Source organism: Lytechinus pictus, chromosome 2, assembly GCF_037042905.1.
Source record: "Lytechinus pictus isolate F3 Inbred chromosome 2, Lp3.0, whole genome shotgun sequence".
Lineage (NCBI taxonomy): Eukaryota > Metazoa > Echinodermata > Echinoidea > Temnopleuroida > Toxopneustidae > Lytechinus > Lytechinus pictus.
The window spans coordinates 42903396-42924519 of record NC_087246.1 but is presented as its reverse complement, the minus strand read 5'-3'; the positions used below and the strand labels follow the sequence as shown (position 1 = coordinate 42924519).

Here is a 21124-nt window from a genome sequence, read left to right as displayed (position 1 = left end):
CCTTTTTCTAATCAAAACTGGTACTTTTCTTGGGTAAATGAGCCGTTGCTATGGCAACAGGTCATTTGCAACATTGATTGTTGAATTCAAGTATTACCAAGGCAACATCAATGTTTATTCTAATTAGTTCATGCAGAACACTCACTGTATTGTTTCCCCTAAACTAATTGAGTAGGTCAAACCTTATGCATGTACATTAAGTTAATTTTCATTGTATTTTTCACCTGTCCATAACTTGTTATCCATGTTGTTTTTTTTTTAAACTAGATGTTATCTGGTTGCCATGGCAATGGCTTAATATGTTATATTTAAAAATTTAGTCACAAACATATCTTGATTAGTACCTTAAAATATTGAAAATGGAATGATGATCATACATGTATATATATTCTACATTTTTATCAATATTTTTACCTTTCTAGAGGGAAATAGGCTGTTGCCATGGCAACGGGATCTCTGCAACATTGTTTTTTTTTTATTTAATTCAAGCATTACCAAGGCAACATTATTTTTTATCTTTATAAAGAACTCCTGCAGAACACTTTCTGTATATTTTGTTCAAATGAGGGGGTAAAAACTTAAGCATACAGATTAAGTCAATTTTAATTCTATTTTCCACCTGTCCATTGTGTTGTCAACCATGTTATTTTTGTAAATTAGATGTTATTTGGTTGCCATGGCAATGGCTTGAGATGTAATTTATACATTTAGCAACCAAAATATCTTTGTTTAACACTGAAATTAGGGGGAAATTAGAGATAAATCATATTTTATAACGTTTTTTTAATTATGTCTTTTATTTTTCTGGGGAAAAACAAGCCGTTGCCATGGCAATGGTCCAATTAGAACTATCTTGGTGATCTTGAATATTTCTAAATTTTATATGTATTCAATTGGGAGCCTGAAAATTATCATTTTGGTCATCTATATCATGTTTATTTACCATTTACATGGGAATGTATGTCATTTTTGAGAAATTAAATGTACAGAAAAGATAGATTGTCAAACCCCACAGTAAGCAAAATATGGCAATAACAATATGTTAAGGTGCCTAAATTGTGTAACGTGAGTAACATGGAATTGCCCATAGGTATTTTTGGGGCAAAAATGTGAAATTAAATACTGTTGATTAATTAGTATAATTAATATGCATACAATAATAGATAATTATTCGATTTTTGGTACAGATTTAATTATTGATGTTTCAAGATTATAACTGCAATTTACTAGGGTGATCCAATGTTGCATTAACTTTTGACATTTTATTTTATTTTATGTGCAGCAGGTCCAATTTGAGAAAAACGCATTTCAAAATTCACATTTACATTGACGTCTATGTAATAATTATATGTTAATTAGTCATTTCAAGGAAAAATAAAGGTATTCGAGACGTAAAACTTTTTCATTATTTAGAGAATGGTAATAGCTATAACATTTCAAAAAATAAAATTTTTGACCATTTTTACCCTGTTCGCGAAATTGGAGCACCTTATGACATGCGACCATTTGTTGAATTACCATCCTAACTCTAAAGTTTATGGATCTATTTCATAAAACTTGGGATATAAGAGTAATCAATTATCACTGAACATCCCCTGTAAGTTTCAGGTCACAAAACCCAGGTCAAAGGTCAGTTAAGGTCAATAAACTTATGCCATGTTGGGGTAATTGTTGAATTGCCATCATAACTTTGAAAGTTTATGGAAAGAGTGAATGAAATGTGGACATAGGTGTAGTTGACAAGTCTTAAGTCACCGTTCAAATGTCATCTATGGTCAATGAACGTGGTATTATGTCATTATATGAATGGTGTTTTTGTGAATGATTATTTTATAGTAGTTTTCAAAGTTAGCACTGCTGCTATATTAAATCGCGTAATGCAGGCGAGACTGCCAGAGGCGTTCCACTTGTTTGTTCCTTATCACCACTTTCTTCCATTTGCATTTGTTATCCATCTACTCGTCTCCAATCTTACTTCAAGTGGACGTTGTTCATTCCCCACATCCTCTATATCTTGCTGATAGCGCCATTTTAGACATGATTTCTTTTAATCGCCAAATATCTTTATTGAGAAAATACTTTATAATCTATGACGATGTCTGATTCGTTTGATAGACAATCATTGCCTTTCCATAGGCTTAGTAATGACGATTTCTTCGAGTGACATCGACCTATTCAATTTAATGATGCCTCTCTTACCTCTACTAATTTATACGACAATCTTATCAGAGATAGCATGAACTCTTCATCTGTAAACTTGGAGTTTGATTTTGATTTCAATGACCCAGCCCAACGAGGAATTACTAATTACATAACCGTCAATCAGTTTTCCAGTGTCTTGAAAGAATTTGAATTAAATACATTTTCCTTACTTCACCTAAATATCAGAAGTTTGAATCGACATTTTGATGACCTTTCACTTATAGGTAAGCCCATGTCAAACCCACTTTCTCTGATCGGCCTTACGGAAACTTGGTTAAATCACGATTTAAACCACCCATTTCATATAAAGGATTATGAGTTCATCAATAAAAATAGAAAAAAATAAAGTTGGTGGTGGTGTTGCTCTCATTCGCAAATCACGTAACTATACTATTTTGAATGAAATTTCTGTTTGCAACAACCTCTTCATTGAAATTTTGATTCCTGGAAATAAGAATATTATCGCCGGTGTTATTTATAGATCCCCTAGCTCTAGTACTCAAGAATTTTTACAATATTTCTCAGATTTAAAAAGCTGTTGAAGAAATCATCACAGAAGAATATTCCACGAGGTTGCCGTACAAACTATCCTCCAGGCTGGACGGATGACGAAGCTGCTGTACAATAAATATTTCAGGAGCTTTGAGCATTACCCCTTTGGTGCAGATACACTTGAATGTGGGGGAAAATTGACAACTGCCATTATGGAAAGTAAAAAAAGAAAGGGACAGTAGTTCTATAAATCAATGGACATGACTCACAACAGCAGAAAAGCCGGGCAAAACAATTCAGATCCTTGAAAACGACTATGCGAGTCATACCCCTAGTGACCACCGACCAAGTGGCTCACTATCTTCTTGTGTACATTCACGGTAACCCTATATTGCCCGCAAAGTGCCAACCTCCCCAAAAGTGCAGTGACAGCTTCCCAACTAAGAGTCATTTGAATACACAAGACCATTCAGCATGAACGTCTTGTCTACTTGTGCTGTTATTTAAGAAAATAATGAAGAGCTACAAGGCAACCGGATTAGATGATGGCATCTGTGAGCAGATCACAGTTCTTGGATCTGTTGCAGCCCAATGGCTGCTGACATGTTAAACCACTGTTTGCATGAAGAAAAAAACAATGGCAAGAGGAAATTGAGGGTAGTTGCCTAACTAGCCAGGCAAAGACCCAAATCAGCCGAAAGAGTTACAGAACAATCTCTCTACTCTCTCACACATACATGTACAAGCCCTTTGAAAGGCTCCTGCTTAACCGCATTGCTCCCTTCGTAACTGAGTTCTTCATTCCAGTAGGCAAGATTCAGGCCAGGAAAGTCCTTTACTTATCAAAAGTAATGAATCTGACTCAGTACATCAGATGGTTTGAGGAAGGTCTGAAAACTGGAGTAGCCTTTGTTAACTTCTCTGCAGCTTATGAAACAGTTAATCATAGTGTAGGCCTACTTACAAGGAAAGTCATTGTGATGACAAAGAACGTCAAGATGACAAGGCTCATTCAGAACATGCCCTCAAACCGGTTGCTTGTGAATCTCAGTGGTTTCAGCAGCAAATGGTGGAGGCAGAAAAATGGTCACCCACAAAGAAGTGTCCTTGTCCAACGAGCTACCTATGCTGATGAACGGTACATTGCCTCACAGAAGCAGTCATTTGAAGAGGTGGAAAAAACATTCAGTGATGCTCTGGCATATCTGGATCTTTACTATCCAGAGAAAACCAAACTTAGCGTATTCCACCTTAACAATAGATGAGATGCAGAGCGGAAACTGATGGTCAGATGGTGTTGAAAATGAATGAAACACACCAGCAAGCCTGCCTACCTTGACGTCACTCTTGCGTACAAAGAACATGTTGCCAAAACAGAGGCAAAATCTGGAGAAAGAAACAACATCAAAAAGAGGCTTGCTAACACGATATGGGGAGCAGATGCCAAACCATCCGTTCAACAGCTCTGATGTATGCTACAAGTTTAACCCAGTCCTGAATGCTGCTTGCAGAGCAATTTCCGACTGTCTGCTACCAAAAAGAGTAGATGATCTTTACCTATTGTGTGGCACAGTCCCCCCACACATAGAGGTATCAGCACGAGTGGAAAAACAAGCAAAAAATATGCCCTTCCTCCACTTTTTAACTATGAACCTGCTAAAAAGAGACTGGAATCAAGACAGTCTGTGACGCAAAAGCTTTCCGAGTGACCTAGCGAATCATGCCCCCCAGGATCAAGTAACAAATGGCCATCCTGGCTATGTCTTAATCGCCTATGGTCTGGAACAGGAAGGTGCATGCAAAGTCCTTAATATGCAGTTCGGGGCTACAGCAGGGATGCAGACACTATCTATGACTGAGGGGAGGATCAGATAGTGCATCACCTTTTGGTCTGCCCCCCTACCACCAGAGCCATGCGCTGCCAAAGATCTGGAGTCGTTCAACACAAAAGCCAGATCTTGCTTGAACCCTCTACTACACAGGACCTGTGTAGTGACCAAATGGGAGCCTAGGTGTGCAGGAGTTTGTCTCTCCAAAAGGTGGCTTTTTAAGGGGGGTATGTAGATATTGGGTAAGAATGTTAGCATCGAATATCTTTGCTCTTTCACTGGCAAATTGTAATTTTCACCTTAAAACACTAACAACAAGAATAAAGGCACCGATTTCAGCAAAGTTTTAGCCAAATCGTGGACCTAGGTCCATGACCTAACCGACAACCCCATCAGGAACCTATTAAGTCCCTGCCCCCTCCCCCATCCAACTATCCATGAGTAAATAATCACTTTTCCCCCAAATGTCAGATTACCATAAGGTGTCGTCTTCCTTTCATTATTAATGACACACTTTTTACTTCTTGGTTCATTAAAGATGTCATGTCCTGTTTAAAATGGTACAAAATCTACATGTAGCTTTCCTGTAAAAAGGCTCTTGTGCAGTGGCAAAGGCAGTGGCAGTTCATAGCTCTGGTAGGAGGGAGCAGACACGAAAGTGTTGTATCCTATGATCTTCCTTACAGTTGCAGGTAGTTTCTCCATCCCTATTGTAGCCCCATTGGCGATTCAAAAAGATCAGGTAGGCCATTCTTCACTTGAACCTGGAGAGTGATGTACTAAGTCCATAGGTGAGATTGTACATCACAGACTGGAGATTGTTAGACCAGAGGGTGACGCTTTCATGCGTGCAGAGTCATCAAGGGATTCTGTTGAGCGGAGAAAACTATGTCTAGATTTGAGTCTCTTGGCAGGTTCATGTTGACGAGTGGAATACTATCTTCTTGATTGTTTATTCTTTCATCGATCTGTGCTGATAACTTCTCTTCTGACGTGCGGTGGGGCAATAATACAGAGAAGGTAAAGATTACTCACTTCTGTTAATCGCAAACAGCCAGTGATGGCTCTGCAAGCTACATTCAAGACTTGGGGTAAATATTTAGCAGCAAGGTCTGCCTACGCAGCAGTTGAGAAGGATAGAGCAAGATTTGTGGTACAGATAGATTTGGTATCTGTCAATTCCCCTTCTGTTTCCCAGCTTCTTCAGAAAGGTATTCCTTGCTCCATATTTTGCTTTTGTTTTTGCAGCATGTTTTTTGTATGAAAAAGAATGGTCTAGAATGATGCAAAGGTAGGTTGGCTTGTTACCATCTGACCCTCAGTTTTTGATCTGCTCTCTGTTTGTAAGGTGGAATACACTAAATTTGGGTCTTTCTGGATTGGTTCAGAGATGATTTATAGCACAGTACATGCAGTAAGGAGTCACATGTAGACTCGCCAGATCATCACTGAGTCTGTTTTGGCACTCTGAGGAGTGATTATTACTTTGAAGATTATTGCACAATTCAGTGTTTTCCCACTCCATTCAACATGTTCAAGCAGTGATACTATATTATGGCTGTAATTTAGATGTTCCAGCCTTATTATTTGAACAAATGATCATTACAAATACAGAACATTTGTTTGTTTTACCAATACTGTAGGGGTATCATCCCAATTGCATCAGTTTTAGATATTATCTCAGACATATTTCACCATGGATGTCGTCAAAGATTTACATTGATCTAAATCTCCATGGAACGAGCAGTAGCGTTAGTGTAAGCCCTACAATAGTGGCATGTGTACCTGTTTTCTGAAGCTTTACTTTGTCAATGTCCTTTACATATGTACGCATGGTGAAAGGAATCCTTGTATTTTCTTTCAGACATATTTTCTTAAACTGAGTATTTAAGGCATCAGTTTTTAACAGCCGGAGTCACTGACACTATCGATGTGGCAAAAAATACCTGAAGGACAACATCAAAGACCACTTACCGGTAAGCTGATATGCCTCCTCTCCATATTCGGGGACTTTTCTTGTATGCCCCTCCTTGGTTGTCTCTATTCAGCAGATGGGTGTAAACATCATGACATATTACATAATGACACTTAGACATAGAAAACATCTCCCAAATTAGTAAGCCTTTCTATCCTTAAAGGAGAATGAAACCCTTGAAACTAGCTGAATCCATATCAAAGAGAAAAATCAAAGAAACTTATTGTTGAAAGTTTGAGGAAGATTGAATGAATAATAAGAAAGTTATGAGCATTTGAATATTGAGATCACTAGTGCCATGTAGATCCTCCCATCGGCAATGCGACCAAGATCTGTGATATCACACACGTACAACTCCCTCATTACTTTAGTACTTATTTCACTTATATTCTCACTTTTATAGAGTCTATCACAAGGTGAGGTGTTTTCTTTATGAGATGACAAGTACAGAGGTTTCACAACATTATATCATTGATGAATCGTTTGTCATATGATTAGAATGAGCAAAAAGAGATGTTTTGGGGTATATTTTCAGTGTCCGAATAGGAGAGTTGTACGTGTGTGACATCACAGATCTTGGTCGCATTGCCAATGGGGGGATCTCCATAGCATTAGTGATCTCGACATTCAAATGCTCATAACTCTTTTATTGCTAGTCCTATTTTACTCAAAGTTTTGTTGATCTTATTCTTTGATTTTTCTGCTTTCACAAAAGCTAACTTGCTCCAAGAGTTTCATTCTCCTTTAATGGTTTTCTTGCCTTTTTCTTGGGCTAATCAGGAATGATAGCTCAGTCGGTAGAGCGGGGGTTTCGGATTCCGGTGACCTGGATATGATTCCCACTTGGTGCATTAGTGCTCTTTTTTTAAGGCGCATCCTCATTACCAGGTCTTGGAGAGGACATTAAGCTGTCGGTCCTCTGGTTGTTTGCTTACAAGCATTCATGCTTTCTTAGCAATCAGGTAAACAACCGCCATATTAAGGCTTAAGATCCCAAGTTTCCATACTTTCATCCTTCTGATTTCTTGAACGTTATCAGATTGAAAGTGACATCATAAGTTCCCTGTGATTAAACTTCTGACACTTATTAATAGTATTAAAGTTTCAACAGAAACTTGTCGGACTCACAGCTTTGGCATCTTTTGGCTTCAACCTCGACACAGACACAACCTTTTACGTTGGACATGCATGGGTGATTAGGTATTATTTGACAAAACAGATCCATTTGTTAACCATTCCATATTCACTTGAGGAGAGTGATCTAAATATACAGCCAAAAGCCTCTGCCAATGACTTAATTGAGTATAGGAGGTCCCTGAAATTGAAAAAAAAAATTATCTGTACAAGCCTTAGGTGAAGACCCACTGTATGATCAAAGTTTTAATCAGGGACTGTGCCTGAAGAGTAGTGTTGTCCATCCTATTATATCATCAATGCTATACCTACTGTGGCAAACTTTAAAAAATATGCTATGTACCCAGCTATGAATCCTCCAAACCATATTATTCTCTTTTTATCTTCAACATTTAAATTTCTCTTTGTAGCTGCTCTTTTTCATATGATAAAGTTTAAATGCCATGCTCATCGTACTTCTTAGAATTTGTAGACAAGCAATACACAAACAAGGATAAATTATCTTTTTTTTAAATAAGACACATTAAGTGGTGTCCTTTAATTTACCAATGCCAGTACACTTAAAAGTGGATTATTTTCCTCAAGATTTTTTAAGGTGAAATTCATCGTTGCTAAGGTAAATAGTGTTGCTAGGCAATGGAATTGTGTCAGTAGATAACATTGGTAAACTCCTGAATGCTGTTTGCCTAACAAACTATCATGTGTTAATTTTTTCAACATTTTTACTCTAAGGCACAACTTCCTCAGCACATTTGACCGAGATGAAGAGTGGTAACATAGTCGTTGCTAGGGAATATTGTTTCTAGGCAACACATTTGTCTCCATGGAACCTATAAAATAGTTTGTTGAATGATTATCGAAAACGAGGTTGTAGACATCTATATGATAATTGTGTCAGTATTATTGCTCATAATGGACTATTTTTCCACAGATTTGTCTTGGGAGAAGAGTGTTATCAAAGTCGTTGCTATGGAAAATAGTCGTTGCTAGGCAATGAATTGGTATCCATGGGTAATATGAAATGGTAATTTTGTTGTTCTATTGAAGAAAAGATACTGTATGTTTATTGATCGGTTTTTATTAACTCAATCAACTTTTTTCACCACAAAATAGTATAAAGTATGTGACTTGTACGTACGCGTATCAATGTCAAAATGAACAATAATGTGGCGATTTGTACGATGTGAAGGGGTATGTCAGGTAGAGCTTAGCAAATTTATTTGAGGTTCGCAATGGTTAAAATGGGTGTTTTCAGTTCTTTTTATTATTTTTCAATAATACTTTATAGAATTTCATTGGTGTAACTTATTTGGTTTTATTCAACCTAGTTAAAAAGTTAAAAGCTAGGTTTGAAATTGAAAAATAAGGGGTTTACTTAAGGAGCTAAATGGTTGCTAAGGAAAGTTATGTTGCTAGGCAACAATTTCTGAGAAAATGTTCATAAAATTCATGCTAAGTTGTTTTTCAGTAATTCTTCTTACAATATATAGTGGATCTATCCTTTAAAGATAAGAAAAAATACCTGATAATTTAAATTAATGAGTAAAAAATCAATATTCAATAAGAATTTAAAATGGGCGTGGCTTATTCAAGGCTGGTTTCCATGGTGATGCTACACATTACGACATTTTTAATGCCCAATTTAGAAAAATTCAGAAAATTTCCTTAAATTTGATGTGTGATTTTGCTTTGATCCATCCGGGGGGATTAAAGTCAAGAAATAAGCCACTTTTTGGCTTCTGGCCGCTCATCTATTAGGCCCTTTGTTGTTTATTCTTTATATAAATGATTTTCATAAATCGTCCAATTCACTGTCATTCATTTTATTTGCAGATGATACTAACTTGTTTTTTTCACACAGAGATCCAAATGTTCTTGTTGATGTCGTCAATGCAGAGTTACGATATGTTTTAGAATGGATAAGAACCAATAAACTGTCATTAAATCTTTTGAAGACGAATTACATATTATTTAGTAACTCCTTAGCTTCATTACCGACTCAAATTATGTTTGACAATACCCCCACTTAAGCAGGTTTCTCATACAAAATTCTTAGGTGTTTTGGTTGATAGCAAGCTCTCCTGGAAATTACATATCGAAAATATTTGCAAAACAATTTCTCGTAATATTGGTATCATTAACAGACTAAAATCACATCTTCCACAACGATCTTTGCTTATTCTTTATTATTCTCTTGTTTTACCCTACCTAAATTATGGACTTTTGCTTTGGGGAAACACTCATCAAACTCTGTTAGAAAAAATTATATTGTTACAAAAAAAAGTGATTCGTATAATCTGCGATGCTCCGTTTCGTGCCCACTCAGATCCACTTTTCCTTGAACATAATATTCTCAAAGTAAACGATCTCTACTTGTTTCATCTTGGAGAATTTATGTATAAATTCAATTCGGGTGCCTTTCCCTTAGTTTTTCATGACATGCTTATAAAGAATCAAACTATTCATAAATATCCCACTAGACAGTCTGAAGAATTTCATTTACCTTTACTAAAAACACTTTCTGCACAAAATACATTCATTATTGAAGGTCCTAAATTTTGGAATACTTTGCGCATAGATTTGAAAAACTCCCCTTCACTCGCAGTCTTCAAAAGAAAACTTAAAGTTGAATTAAGAAGGGGGTGAGTTTCCATAAATATGAGTTCCACACACAATATATAGAATATATCAGTTGTTCAAACAGATATCATGTCACAAAAATACTCTGCCTTCTCGATATTTTGCTTTGAAAGTCTATGAAATTAGCCACCTGTCAGAGCCCGAGAGACGAGTGTACAGAAAAATCACTCTGAGTGTGACGTCACCGGGGGGAATTTAGTATAAGAGGTGTCCGGATATAATACAGAAATGCTATGCAGAGAGAGAAAGATGATTTTGCTTTTTTTTTCAAAGCAACTCAAATCAAACAAATAGGAATCGTATGTACAAATCTTTACTTTCCCTGTATAAAAAAACATTATGAATAACTATCATGAACTCTTAAATCATGATGTAAGATTGCAAACAGTGAGTTATTGAATGATATTTTCACTATTTCTCATTTATTTTATCACGATGTTCCATCAAGTGAGTAGCTGGAAAGTAATTCCGGCGGCTAGCTCAGCTCTGCGCGCGCTGCACGCCTATACAATACACACAACACACAATGTACAGTAGTGGTCTGGTACTGGTACATGTCGACCCGCAGTTCATGACCATGCAGCGATCCCCTGGCGTCTTTTCTTCTTTCCTTTTGTCTTTGACTCCCATTTTTATATCCTCTGGATCATTTCCACTCATAGCTCATTCCACAGAACAATCTTGAATCAAACGTACTATTCTTCTCGGCCTTCCGAGTTGTTTTCTATATTTAATTACGCTAGAGGTCATCGTCACGTATAAACGCAATTCGCAAGTGAGTTGAAGACAGCAAGAAAGGTATGCGGTATAGTACGGTAGCTCGACAGCTAGCTGAGCCGGAGCGGGCGGCCGGTCGGCACAAAGCAATTCCGCAACCAACTGTGTTTTTTGCAAGAGCCGCGCCACACGCGGATAAATATATCATAATAATACGTCTGCTACGTTATCGACTGGTGAGAAGATCTCGATCAAATTTAATATTATTCGCCTTGAAATTATTCCTTTAGGGTCTATGGTATCATTCTGAGGGAATTTACGTATTAGGAATAATAGTACGGCCATAAATATACTTTTAATCATTTCCTCTTTGCAAGTTCTCCGGCTCGTAGATACAACTTAAACTGCAGTTTATTCCATTATGACTTGTTTCGCCACGGACACAGTCCCGAACGAAAACAAGGCATTAAAATCGTCTAAAATCGCTACAAAGAAGAACAGTTTTAACAATGTAGGGTTATATTATTGACTATATGTCTTTGAATAATTATTACTTCCTTTCAGTATCGTTCACATAAAATCAATAGCGATAAAATGAAGTTTTGACACAAAAGTAAATATGAAGGCGTACGTGTATAGTACACAAAACGGCACTGCCTTGTTTACTACACCGGGACCGAATACCCCCCGGTGACGTCACAGTCAAAGAACACCCGTCTCGGTAGGCATTGCATGAGCGAACTCAGGGAAAATGGGTAGGGATAAATCGTTCAAATTCACTATTTTGAAAAAAGAAAATGGGGGGTCGAATCACCTCTTAGTGTTTGGGGGGTTGTAAGGTTGCTATTAATGTAAATATCTCAATATTTGGAATCGTCTTCTTAATTCAACTTTAAGACATTTTTATTGGCTACTTATAAAACCTAGCTCTCCCTGTTGTACTTAGATTGTCCCTTTTATTGCCAATCTTATCACTATTATTACTATTATCATGATTATTTTTGTTATTAGTATCATGATTACTATTATTATTGTGATTATCAATATCATCAACATTATTATTATCTCTTTTATTTCTGTCATTGTTATTATTGTTGGTATCGAAGAACTCGTTACCACTGCTCAACCAGGCATACACTTTGATCCGTTTCCTTTGCGCGTTTACTTCATACTCGCTATACATCACCTGTGAAACATTTTCTTATTTTAGTCCACATGCAGATATGTTCTCCTCATCGTCTCTCCTTGTTATTCTTCGTAAATTACTCATGTCATGCATCATGTTATTGTTTATTTCACATTTTTCTTCCCTTTTTTTGGCCACTATCATTATTTTAATTATGTAATTTAATATTGATGAATAATTTGTTTTGAGGGGTCCACGATTTACAAGCACAGCTTCACAGTGGACCTCTCCATTTCCAGCATGTTATTTTCAGCCACAAATATTTCATGATCCATATTAAGTTTCAAATGTATAATTTAGATGAGTATATATATATAAATATATTGTGTTACATGTTTCTTTATTACATTTCAATTGTTATAACTGTATTTATGATGGATTTTGTCTACTGTTTTGTTGGAAATGAGAAAAAAATAATACTGAAACTAAAACTGAACTCCGCAACCGTAAGTCACTTTTTTTACCAAACTTAGGTTGTAATGTAAGTGTACTTCGGAGATTTACATGTTATTGTGTCCGGAGGTCACATGGTATGGTCAAAGTTCGTTTTGGGGTCAATATTAAAGTTTAGGTGCAAGACTCTTATGACAAGTGTTATTCCATCCCAGTCATTTCACAATGAGGTTTCGATACAATTCTGTTGCGTGCCCTCGCAAATCACAATATTTCTGGTTATTTTCATAAGTGGGCAAGACACAAAATCAATTATGCCTTGTTTAAAAAAATGCTTAAATATAAAGGCCTGGTCACACCGCCTGAGCGTTGTTGGAGCAGTCGTGGAGCGGAGAGAAAAAATCATCACCGCTCGCTACCGTTCACCACCGTTTAACCAAAGTTGGCCTCCGTTAAGGCAACGCCGAATACGCTCGGCCACCGCTGATGGTCCATCCTACCGCTCCAAAAAGTTTTGAGCTGCTCAAAATATTGCGAGCGGTGAGGAGCGGGCAATTTTCCGCTCCAGCAAAGTTGACTACCGCTCTAACAACGCCCAGTCAAAGTTTGGCACCGCTAGACGAAAGTTCGTGAACGCTTGGGTCCGCTAGGCCAACGCAGAAATCTTGAACGCTGGACAACCGCTGCTTCGTCAGCGTTGCCCGGCCGGTGATTAAACGGTTCACAAACTTTGGTGGAGCGGTTGTAAGCGTTTTCCGAGCGGACACGGGATTGCTGGAACGGTGATGAACCTTGGTTTAGCGTTGGTATGGAGGTGTCGGAGCGGTACCAGAATTTGGCTATAAAGATGGGGAGAAATGAATAAGGTCATTTGGAATCAATCTGCAGGTTAATATTTTTCAGATTTTAAAATATTTTTTTAATCTAATGATCATTTTGATCCCATAAAATTATTTTCAGGATCTCATACACACTTTTTAGGCATGTGAGAAGCATAAACCAACATTCACTCTGATCAATCTTAAAGTAACACATAACACAAAGTTTATATACTTCACATTGTTTAGCGTAATTTTTCTTTTCACAGATAGGTTTTAACCAGCCAATCAAAATTTGGCATCAAAGTGACGTCATATGGGCTTTAAATTATGTTCAGTCGATTCTACGCCCAAAATTACCCTTAATCTACATGTTAAAGTAAAAATATAACACGGAAAATAATTTTGGCGCACTTTCAACTCATTCTGGCCCACTGTGCGACGCCCGCATGCGCAGAACTCCGCTCTATCAACGCTCGAGTCACCGCTAAACCAACGCTTGCCACCGTTTAACCAACGCTAAAGCTACGCTCGCTTCAGCGGTGCACCGCTAAGGCAACGCCCATGTTTTCGATTTTTTTCCCCAATTTTGTGAGCGGCGACGAGCGTTGTCGAAATTCGACCCTCTCTCCCTACCGCTCAACAACGCTCGGGCGGTGTGACCAGGCCTTAATGGACAAGAATGGTGAAAGACGTCATCTCAAGCAGGTTGGAAGCTATATCAATACCTTTACATTGCTTTCTATTTTCCAACCATACTTTTTGATGACCTGGTACATCATTTAATATCTTGCAGTATACCGCTTCATCTTCCTGATTTTAGGATGCGGCATTAGTGACTACAGAGATGACCATTTCTCTATAAAGATTTTGTTGTACAATCACCAAATGTACTGCTTCATTACTTTGTGAATATTACAGTCAATGATGCTTTCAAGAGGCTGTTTCAGGTCTACTGTACGTCCTATACATTGCACATACAGTCAATGATGCTTGAGGCAGTTTCAGGTCTACTGTACATGCTATTGATGTCAGTCAATAATATCAAAATTTTACAGACAAATAAGTGTGTGGGCATTGCCCACCATTACTTCCAAATGAAGCTTTGACATTTAATTGGGAGCGATTAGTTCATATCAATAAAATTTCAGCTTCCCTTTGCCCTCAAAGTTCAGTTTCTTTCCCAGTGTTCCATGCTACATCCACTACAATACCCTGTCTCAGTTTCATAACAGGAGAGATCCTACATAATCATTAAATAGTAAGCACGTTCATTGTCCCAGTGATGAATTTTGTCTGTGTGTTAGCTGTGTCATGTATGAAAAAATTAATAACAAAATTATGGATGTTTCATCGAAATTAGGTTTGTTATCTAGATATGATTATTATGCGGACATTATAATTGTTTGGACTGCTTCTGAGCTTTTCAGGCATATGGGTTATTTTTTTACTCCCAAGTTTCATATTTTGACCAGTTTTCTAACCACTTTCAAACATTATGTCCAGATGTTGTATTCAAGAATATTATCTATAGTTGCTGTGGAAAATGTGTTGCTTAGCAACTGTTTCTATACATGGTTGGAATGTTTCTTGATATGGGATTGTAAAATGGGCACTTAAAAGTAAAAATAAAGTTTTTAAAATGTAGATAACATCCCCAAAATGGTGGTTGCTAAGATAAATATGTTACCTAGCAACTGTTGCTATACAAGGAGAGATCCATTTGGCACCCCCTACTAAAAATGTTCAGCGCTATTTACTCAACCAGTCAGCCAAATTTCATGTTTGTACCATAATTTGAACTATTCTTGCTGTTTTTTTGCACCTATCATCTAGACTACTGTACTATTGACCTATTAAATTTCACAATATAAGGACCTACATGTAGGCGATGAGAGAGGTGAGAAAGTTCTATACAGTGCGTCCCAGAAAAAACGAAACCGAGATTTAGCGATGATTTATCATAACTTAATCATAAATAAAATAGACAAATGACCTACCAATGTAAAGCTTAGAATCTCCTCTTTCATCTGATATTACTTAGATAATTCCTCATTCACGCATGAGTGAGCAAAAACAATTTGAAGAAAGGATACCAAAAACTCATTTGGCGGGGGGTATCTGAATTTCAAAAAGAAAATCACATGACTAAAAAGTTCAATATCTGCTCTTTTCTTTGATACCTTAATCACAAAAAATGGTCAAGAAGTAAAAAAGTTATGATCCCTCCAAACAATGCTTGTATTTCCATAATTTCATTAAATAAACGTGTTTTCACCGGTTTGCCACAGAAGCTATCGCACGGTAACAAACATGACAAAAGACTTAATGCATGGCTGATCGTCAACAAAACGGAATGTCGAGTGAGTTTGAACGCTAGCCTGTAAAACCTCTTCATTTTATGAAATTATTGAAATTCAAGCCTTATTTCAAATAACCAGAACTTTGTTATTTTTTGACCATTTTCTGTAATTGAGGTATCAAATTAAAGAGCAGATATTGAACTTTTTAGTCCTGTGGTTTTCTTTTTAAAACCCAGATACGGCCCGCCAAATGAGTTTTTGGTATCCTTTCTTCAAATTGTTTTTGCTCACTCATGCGTGAATGAGGAATTATCTAAGTAATACCAGATGAAAGAGGAGATTCTAAGCTTTAAAATGGTATGTCATTTGTCTATTGTATTTGTGATTAAGTTATGATAAAGCATCGATAAATCTCGGTTTTGTTTTTTGTGGGACGCACTGTATAAGTTATAGTCAAGCAATTAATATCTATAGGCCTTTTAATTAAAAAATGAGATTAAAGCACATTTCATAATGTACCTTTTCTACTCTTTTCCTTCTTTCCATCTTTCTTTCCTTCTTTCTCTCTTTCCTGTAGTTCCCTTTATTTTACCCTCTCTGTTTATTTTTTTGTCTTTGTTTTCTCTTTATTGTTTCTTTTCTGTCCATCTGTCTGATTTTCTGCACACTTTTCTTTTCAATTATTTCTCTCTCTGTTTCTTACAATCGTTATTTGTTCTGTTTTTTTTTTTCCAGCCAGCTATTTCTGTAGGGAATATAGGACAACTGACCTGTGACCTGATAATAAACACTCTAAAACTTACAAAGACAGGTTGTTTTTCAGACCAGTCTCTACAGCCTCTCTGTGGAAATGATGCATTTCATTCTGAAGGAATAGCAGCTGGAAAATTGGTCACCAGTGCTGAAGGTAGATTAACCAGTAAAATTAAACCTTTATTGTACATTGTACTGGTAGATTGAAATCACATTTAACTCTATCAACTGGTGTAATGTAGTGATTGCAATCATCTCAGCAAAGGATGGGTGACTTTAAAAGTGCACAATTTTTTTTTTTTTTCCATATGTAATAATAATAATAATTTTATATACCGCAAAATTGCAAAATTGCCTCTAAGCGGTTAAGAGAAAGGAAAATGAAGTATAAAGAAAATAGAAATAGAAATACTTTGCACAACAAAAAGTATCAAAACTAATATTACAATTTACAACTTTCTCAACAAATCATGAATATGTAGGTGGATATAGACCTCGGGGGGGGGGGGGCACTTTTCTACCATGCCCTACCATGAAAACATGTAAAATGGATGTCTTTTTCAAGATAGGGCACGTTACGTACGTAATGTAATGTAATAAGGGTGTCAAAAACACTAAAATAATGAAAACAAAGGGTATCTAATTTGCTAGGAAAGCTATGTGTTTAGGGCAAAATTTGCGAGGGTATAAAAAAATGTTTCATAAAGGATGTACTTCTTGCCCCAACAGTATGCGTGTTTAGACTACGATTTGTGTGAGTTGTTAGAGGTGGGGCCGTACTAAACCCAATATGGAAAATAGTTGTTTAGGGTGCTTTTCGAGACCCCATGGTCACGCATGGTATCCACTCGTCAATGGAAGTGCCCCCCCCCCCCGGGATAAAGACTGATTGTTTACCATAGATTTTGAATGTTACGAACTATAATTAAAGTTTTCAATTCATCTTACTTTAAATACAGATTGTCGTTTTGAATTCAGCTGCATCAGAATGGCAGAAAGTGTCATACAAATGATTGTATCCTCTTATTGTGGTTCGTGTGACAATGATATGATTTATTTTTGTTTTGCGGAAGTGGTTAACAGTACACCATGTGTAAGGTCCTGGATGGACTGAGATAAAAGTGGATAGAGATTGAAGTGAAATGGAAAGGCAAGAAAGTGGAGGTTAGGAAGTAGACTTTTCTTTTTGGAATGAGTAGTCCTTAAAAAGGACTGTAAAACACAAGGAGTAGAAAGCTTGAGTAGTAGTCCAGGATAGAAGAGGCATAACCTTGTTTTTTCATATATACAATAATTTTTTATGGTTTTTTGTCAATTCGAGGGTGCTGATTACGAATCTGAATGATGCCACTCGTGTAACCTTGAGCATTTTCCGCAAATTGGCAAAATCCAATATGGCCGCCAAAATATGCATATTACCCATGAAAATCATAAAATTGCCAGCAAATTGGCTATAAAATGTATGAAATTGTGTTGCAGGAGTGAAATACTCTCTGAATAAAACATTTTTGACAAAATTTTTATTTCTTGATATTCAAAATGGCCGCCACAGACCTCTGTATACCCTATTATGTACAACATGAATAGGGAAAATTAATTTTTCACAAAAATGATCACTAAACTGCAAGTAATTGTGATCTATGGATGAATTAATATATGAAAAACATCAATGCTAACATAGGGACAGTGATTTTCCGCAATCGTGGAAAACGGACAGAATTTACGGAAAGGGCCTTTTGAAACGGAAAGTGGCATTTCAAACGGAAAATCACGGAAAACATATTTTCCCTCAAAATTCACAGAATAGCAACATAAATTACTCCAAAATCACAACAAAATGAGAATATTAAATAGCCACAAAACCCCAGAAAACACGATCTCACTTCGCTACTATCATGACAATTCACACATCGTGACTGCACTCGACATCAGCACACTCGATTGTACCCCGCACCCGTCGCCGGCTCTGCATGGCCGGCCGGGTTGGGCTTCACATGCACACGTATCGTTCAACTACACGGTCGTGTGTTGCTGCCCTCTATGTTTGAAGATGTAACAGCACGATATTGTGTTCTTAAAATCCAAGATGGCGGATTGGCAAAAGACGTTGACTGATGATAACGATGTCCAAAAAACCCCAAAATTATCGATGAAATATCATTTCACCGTGAAATAATGCTAATAATGTGAAAGGTGAGGATGTATGCATGCTAAATGGGTTTGTAAAAATATTTTATGCACCCGCATAGATCCGATTAGAACGGATTCTATTGTGTTGTTGGTACAGTAGCAGATACAAATTTTGACCAATGCGAGTGTACGTGTTGTGATTTTGCTATTCAATGTGTAAACGGAATTGTCACTTTTCCGTGTGTACAAAGTCTATGGGGAAACGGAATTTCCGTTTTCTGACATGCTGAAACGGAATTTGAGATTTTCTGAAACGGAAAAGGCAATTTTTTGAAACGGAAAATCACTGTCCCTACTAACATGATATATCATTTATTATGTAATGTATGGGAAAATTGTTGTATTTAATATTCATCATAGCTGCCACTGGCCCAAATAGTATTATTTTCTATGGCAAAGGGGCCAAAAAAAATCGCAAGAGTGAGCACTAAAATGCATATTATTAGAAGAAACAGTGGAATATTGACTAAAAACACAATTGCTAACGAAATATATTGTTAGATATGCCATGTATTTGATAAATACTGTATTTTGATATTCAAAATGGCCACCCAATGCCCTAACAGTATTATGTACAATGAGAAAGAGGACAAAAATAATCACAAGAGTGAGCACTAAAATGCATTTATTTGTGATGAATAAATGGGATACTGGTGATACTTTTAGGACCTATGGCAGCCATTTTGAATTTCAAAGTACAGCATTTATTACCTCCATGACCAATATGAGATGTATTTATTCAGAAATCATGTTTAAGACAATATTTTTACTCATACATCACAGTTACATGCATTTTATGATTCTCACTCTTGTAAAAAGTAGTTTCCCTATACGCATGTAACATAATTTAGTTCGGGCTTGTATCAGCTATTTTGAACGTCAAAATACAGTATTTATCACTTACATGGCAGAAGAAATGCTATATTTCATAAAAATCATGTTTTCAAATAATGTTTTATCATACAACAGGATTTTATGGATTTCATAGTCAAGTAGATCCAAATTCTTACAAAATTACATGTCCACATTTACATTGTAGATAATACTGTTAGGGCCTTTAGGGGCCATTTTGAATTTCACAATATACAGCATTTATCTCACGAATGACAAAAGAAATTATATGTATTGCTAGAAAACATGTTTTCAGACATTATTTTACTCGGTGATCACAATAACATGCATTTTACAGTTCTTACTCTTGTGAAAATTAATTTCTCCAATAACAACAATTGCATTGTAAAAAATAAATGTAAATGGGCCTATGGCGGCCACTTTGAATGTCAAAATACAGCATTTATCACATAAATTGCATTTATATTTCGTTAAAAATTATGTTTTTAGCCAGTATTCCACTCGCTTATCATAATACTAGTAATATGCATTATAGTACTCTTGTGATTTTCATCATTTTCTTTTGTACATAATTTACTGTCAGTGCATTTGGTGGCTTTTTTAATATTAAAATGCATCCATTTATTACGTACATGACATAACAAATGATACATTTCGTTAGCAATCATATTTTCAGACATTAATTCACTAAAAATCATTATTACTTGCATTTAGTGCTCACTTTTGTGAAATCTAGTTTTCCACATTCATATTGTACATAAAATAGAATACAGGGGTCTATGGCGGTCATTTTGAATAGCTAGAAAATATATTTTTTTTGGTCAAAAATTGTTTTTCAGAGAGTATTTTACTCCTGCAGCTCAATTACATACATTTTATAACCAATGTGCGGACAATTTTATGATTTTTATGGGTAATTTGCATATTTTGGCGGTCATATTGGATTTTGCCAATTTGCAGAAAATGCTCAAGGTTGCACGAGTGGCATCATTCAGATTCGTAATCAGCACCCTCGAATTGTCAAGAAACCATAAAAAAATATTGTATATATCAAAAAACAAGGTTTGGTCAATTTTCTATGGGGACTATAGTAGGCAGGGTGAGATGCTTGAGTTGGAGATGAGTTTGAGAGGTAAGAGAGGCTTGAGTATAGATGAGAGAAGGCTGGCTTGAGTTGGCGAAGGGAGCTTTAGAGCAGGAGCAGGAGAGAAGACTTGATGTTTCAGGCAGGTTGACTGTCCGTCTTCAGGAGTGAGTGAGTCAAGGGAGTGAGTGAGTCACTCCTGCCTACTACTCAAGCTTTCTACTCCTTGTGTTTTACAGTCTTTTTAAGGACTACACTCATTCTAAAAAGAAAACTCTACTTCCTAACCTCCACTTTCTTGCCTTTCCATTTCACTTCAATCTCTATCCAATTTTATCTCAGGAGTGAGTGAGTCACTCCTGAAGAAGGACAGTAACTCACTCCTGAAGACAGTCGACTTGCCCGAAACTTTCATACATCATCCAAGTTTTATTTTGTTTTTCCATTTCCTTCAGTTTATGAGTCTCGGGAGAAGAAGATAGTTGTGATCCAGCAGCGGGCAGATCTTGTACAGGTAAATTAATATGCTTTTCACACTGCACTTTTTTTCCTTAAC

At 36.5% G+C, this 21124-nt stretch overlaps 1 protein-coding gene across 1 annotated transcript in view; it reads left to right on the top strand.

Annotated features, from left to right (window-relative positions):
- Nucleotides 1-3692: 3692 nt before the first annotated feature.
- LOC129279424 (proteasome assembly chaperone 2-like) overlaps nucleotides 3693-21124 on the top strand; it is a 34306-nt gene continuing 16874 nt past the window's right edge. The window contains exons 1-3 of the mRNA XM_054915536.2: nucleotides 3693-3935; nucleotides 16425-16596; nucleotides 21024-21082. Coding sequence (XP_054771511.2) covers nucleotides 3693-3935; nucleotides 16425-16596; nucleotides 21024-21082 — 474 coding nt within the window. The remainder of the gene's footprint in view (nucleotides 3936-16424; nucleotides 16597-21023; nucleotides 21083-21124) is intronic.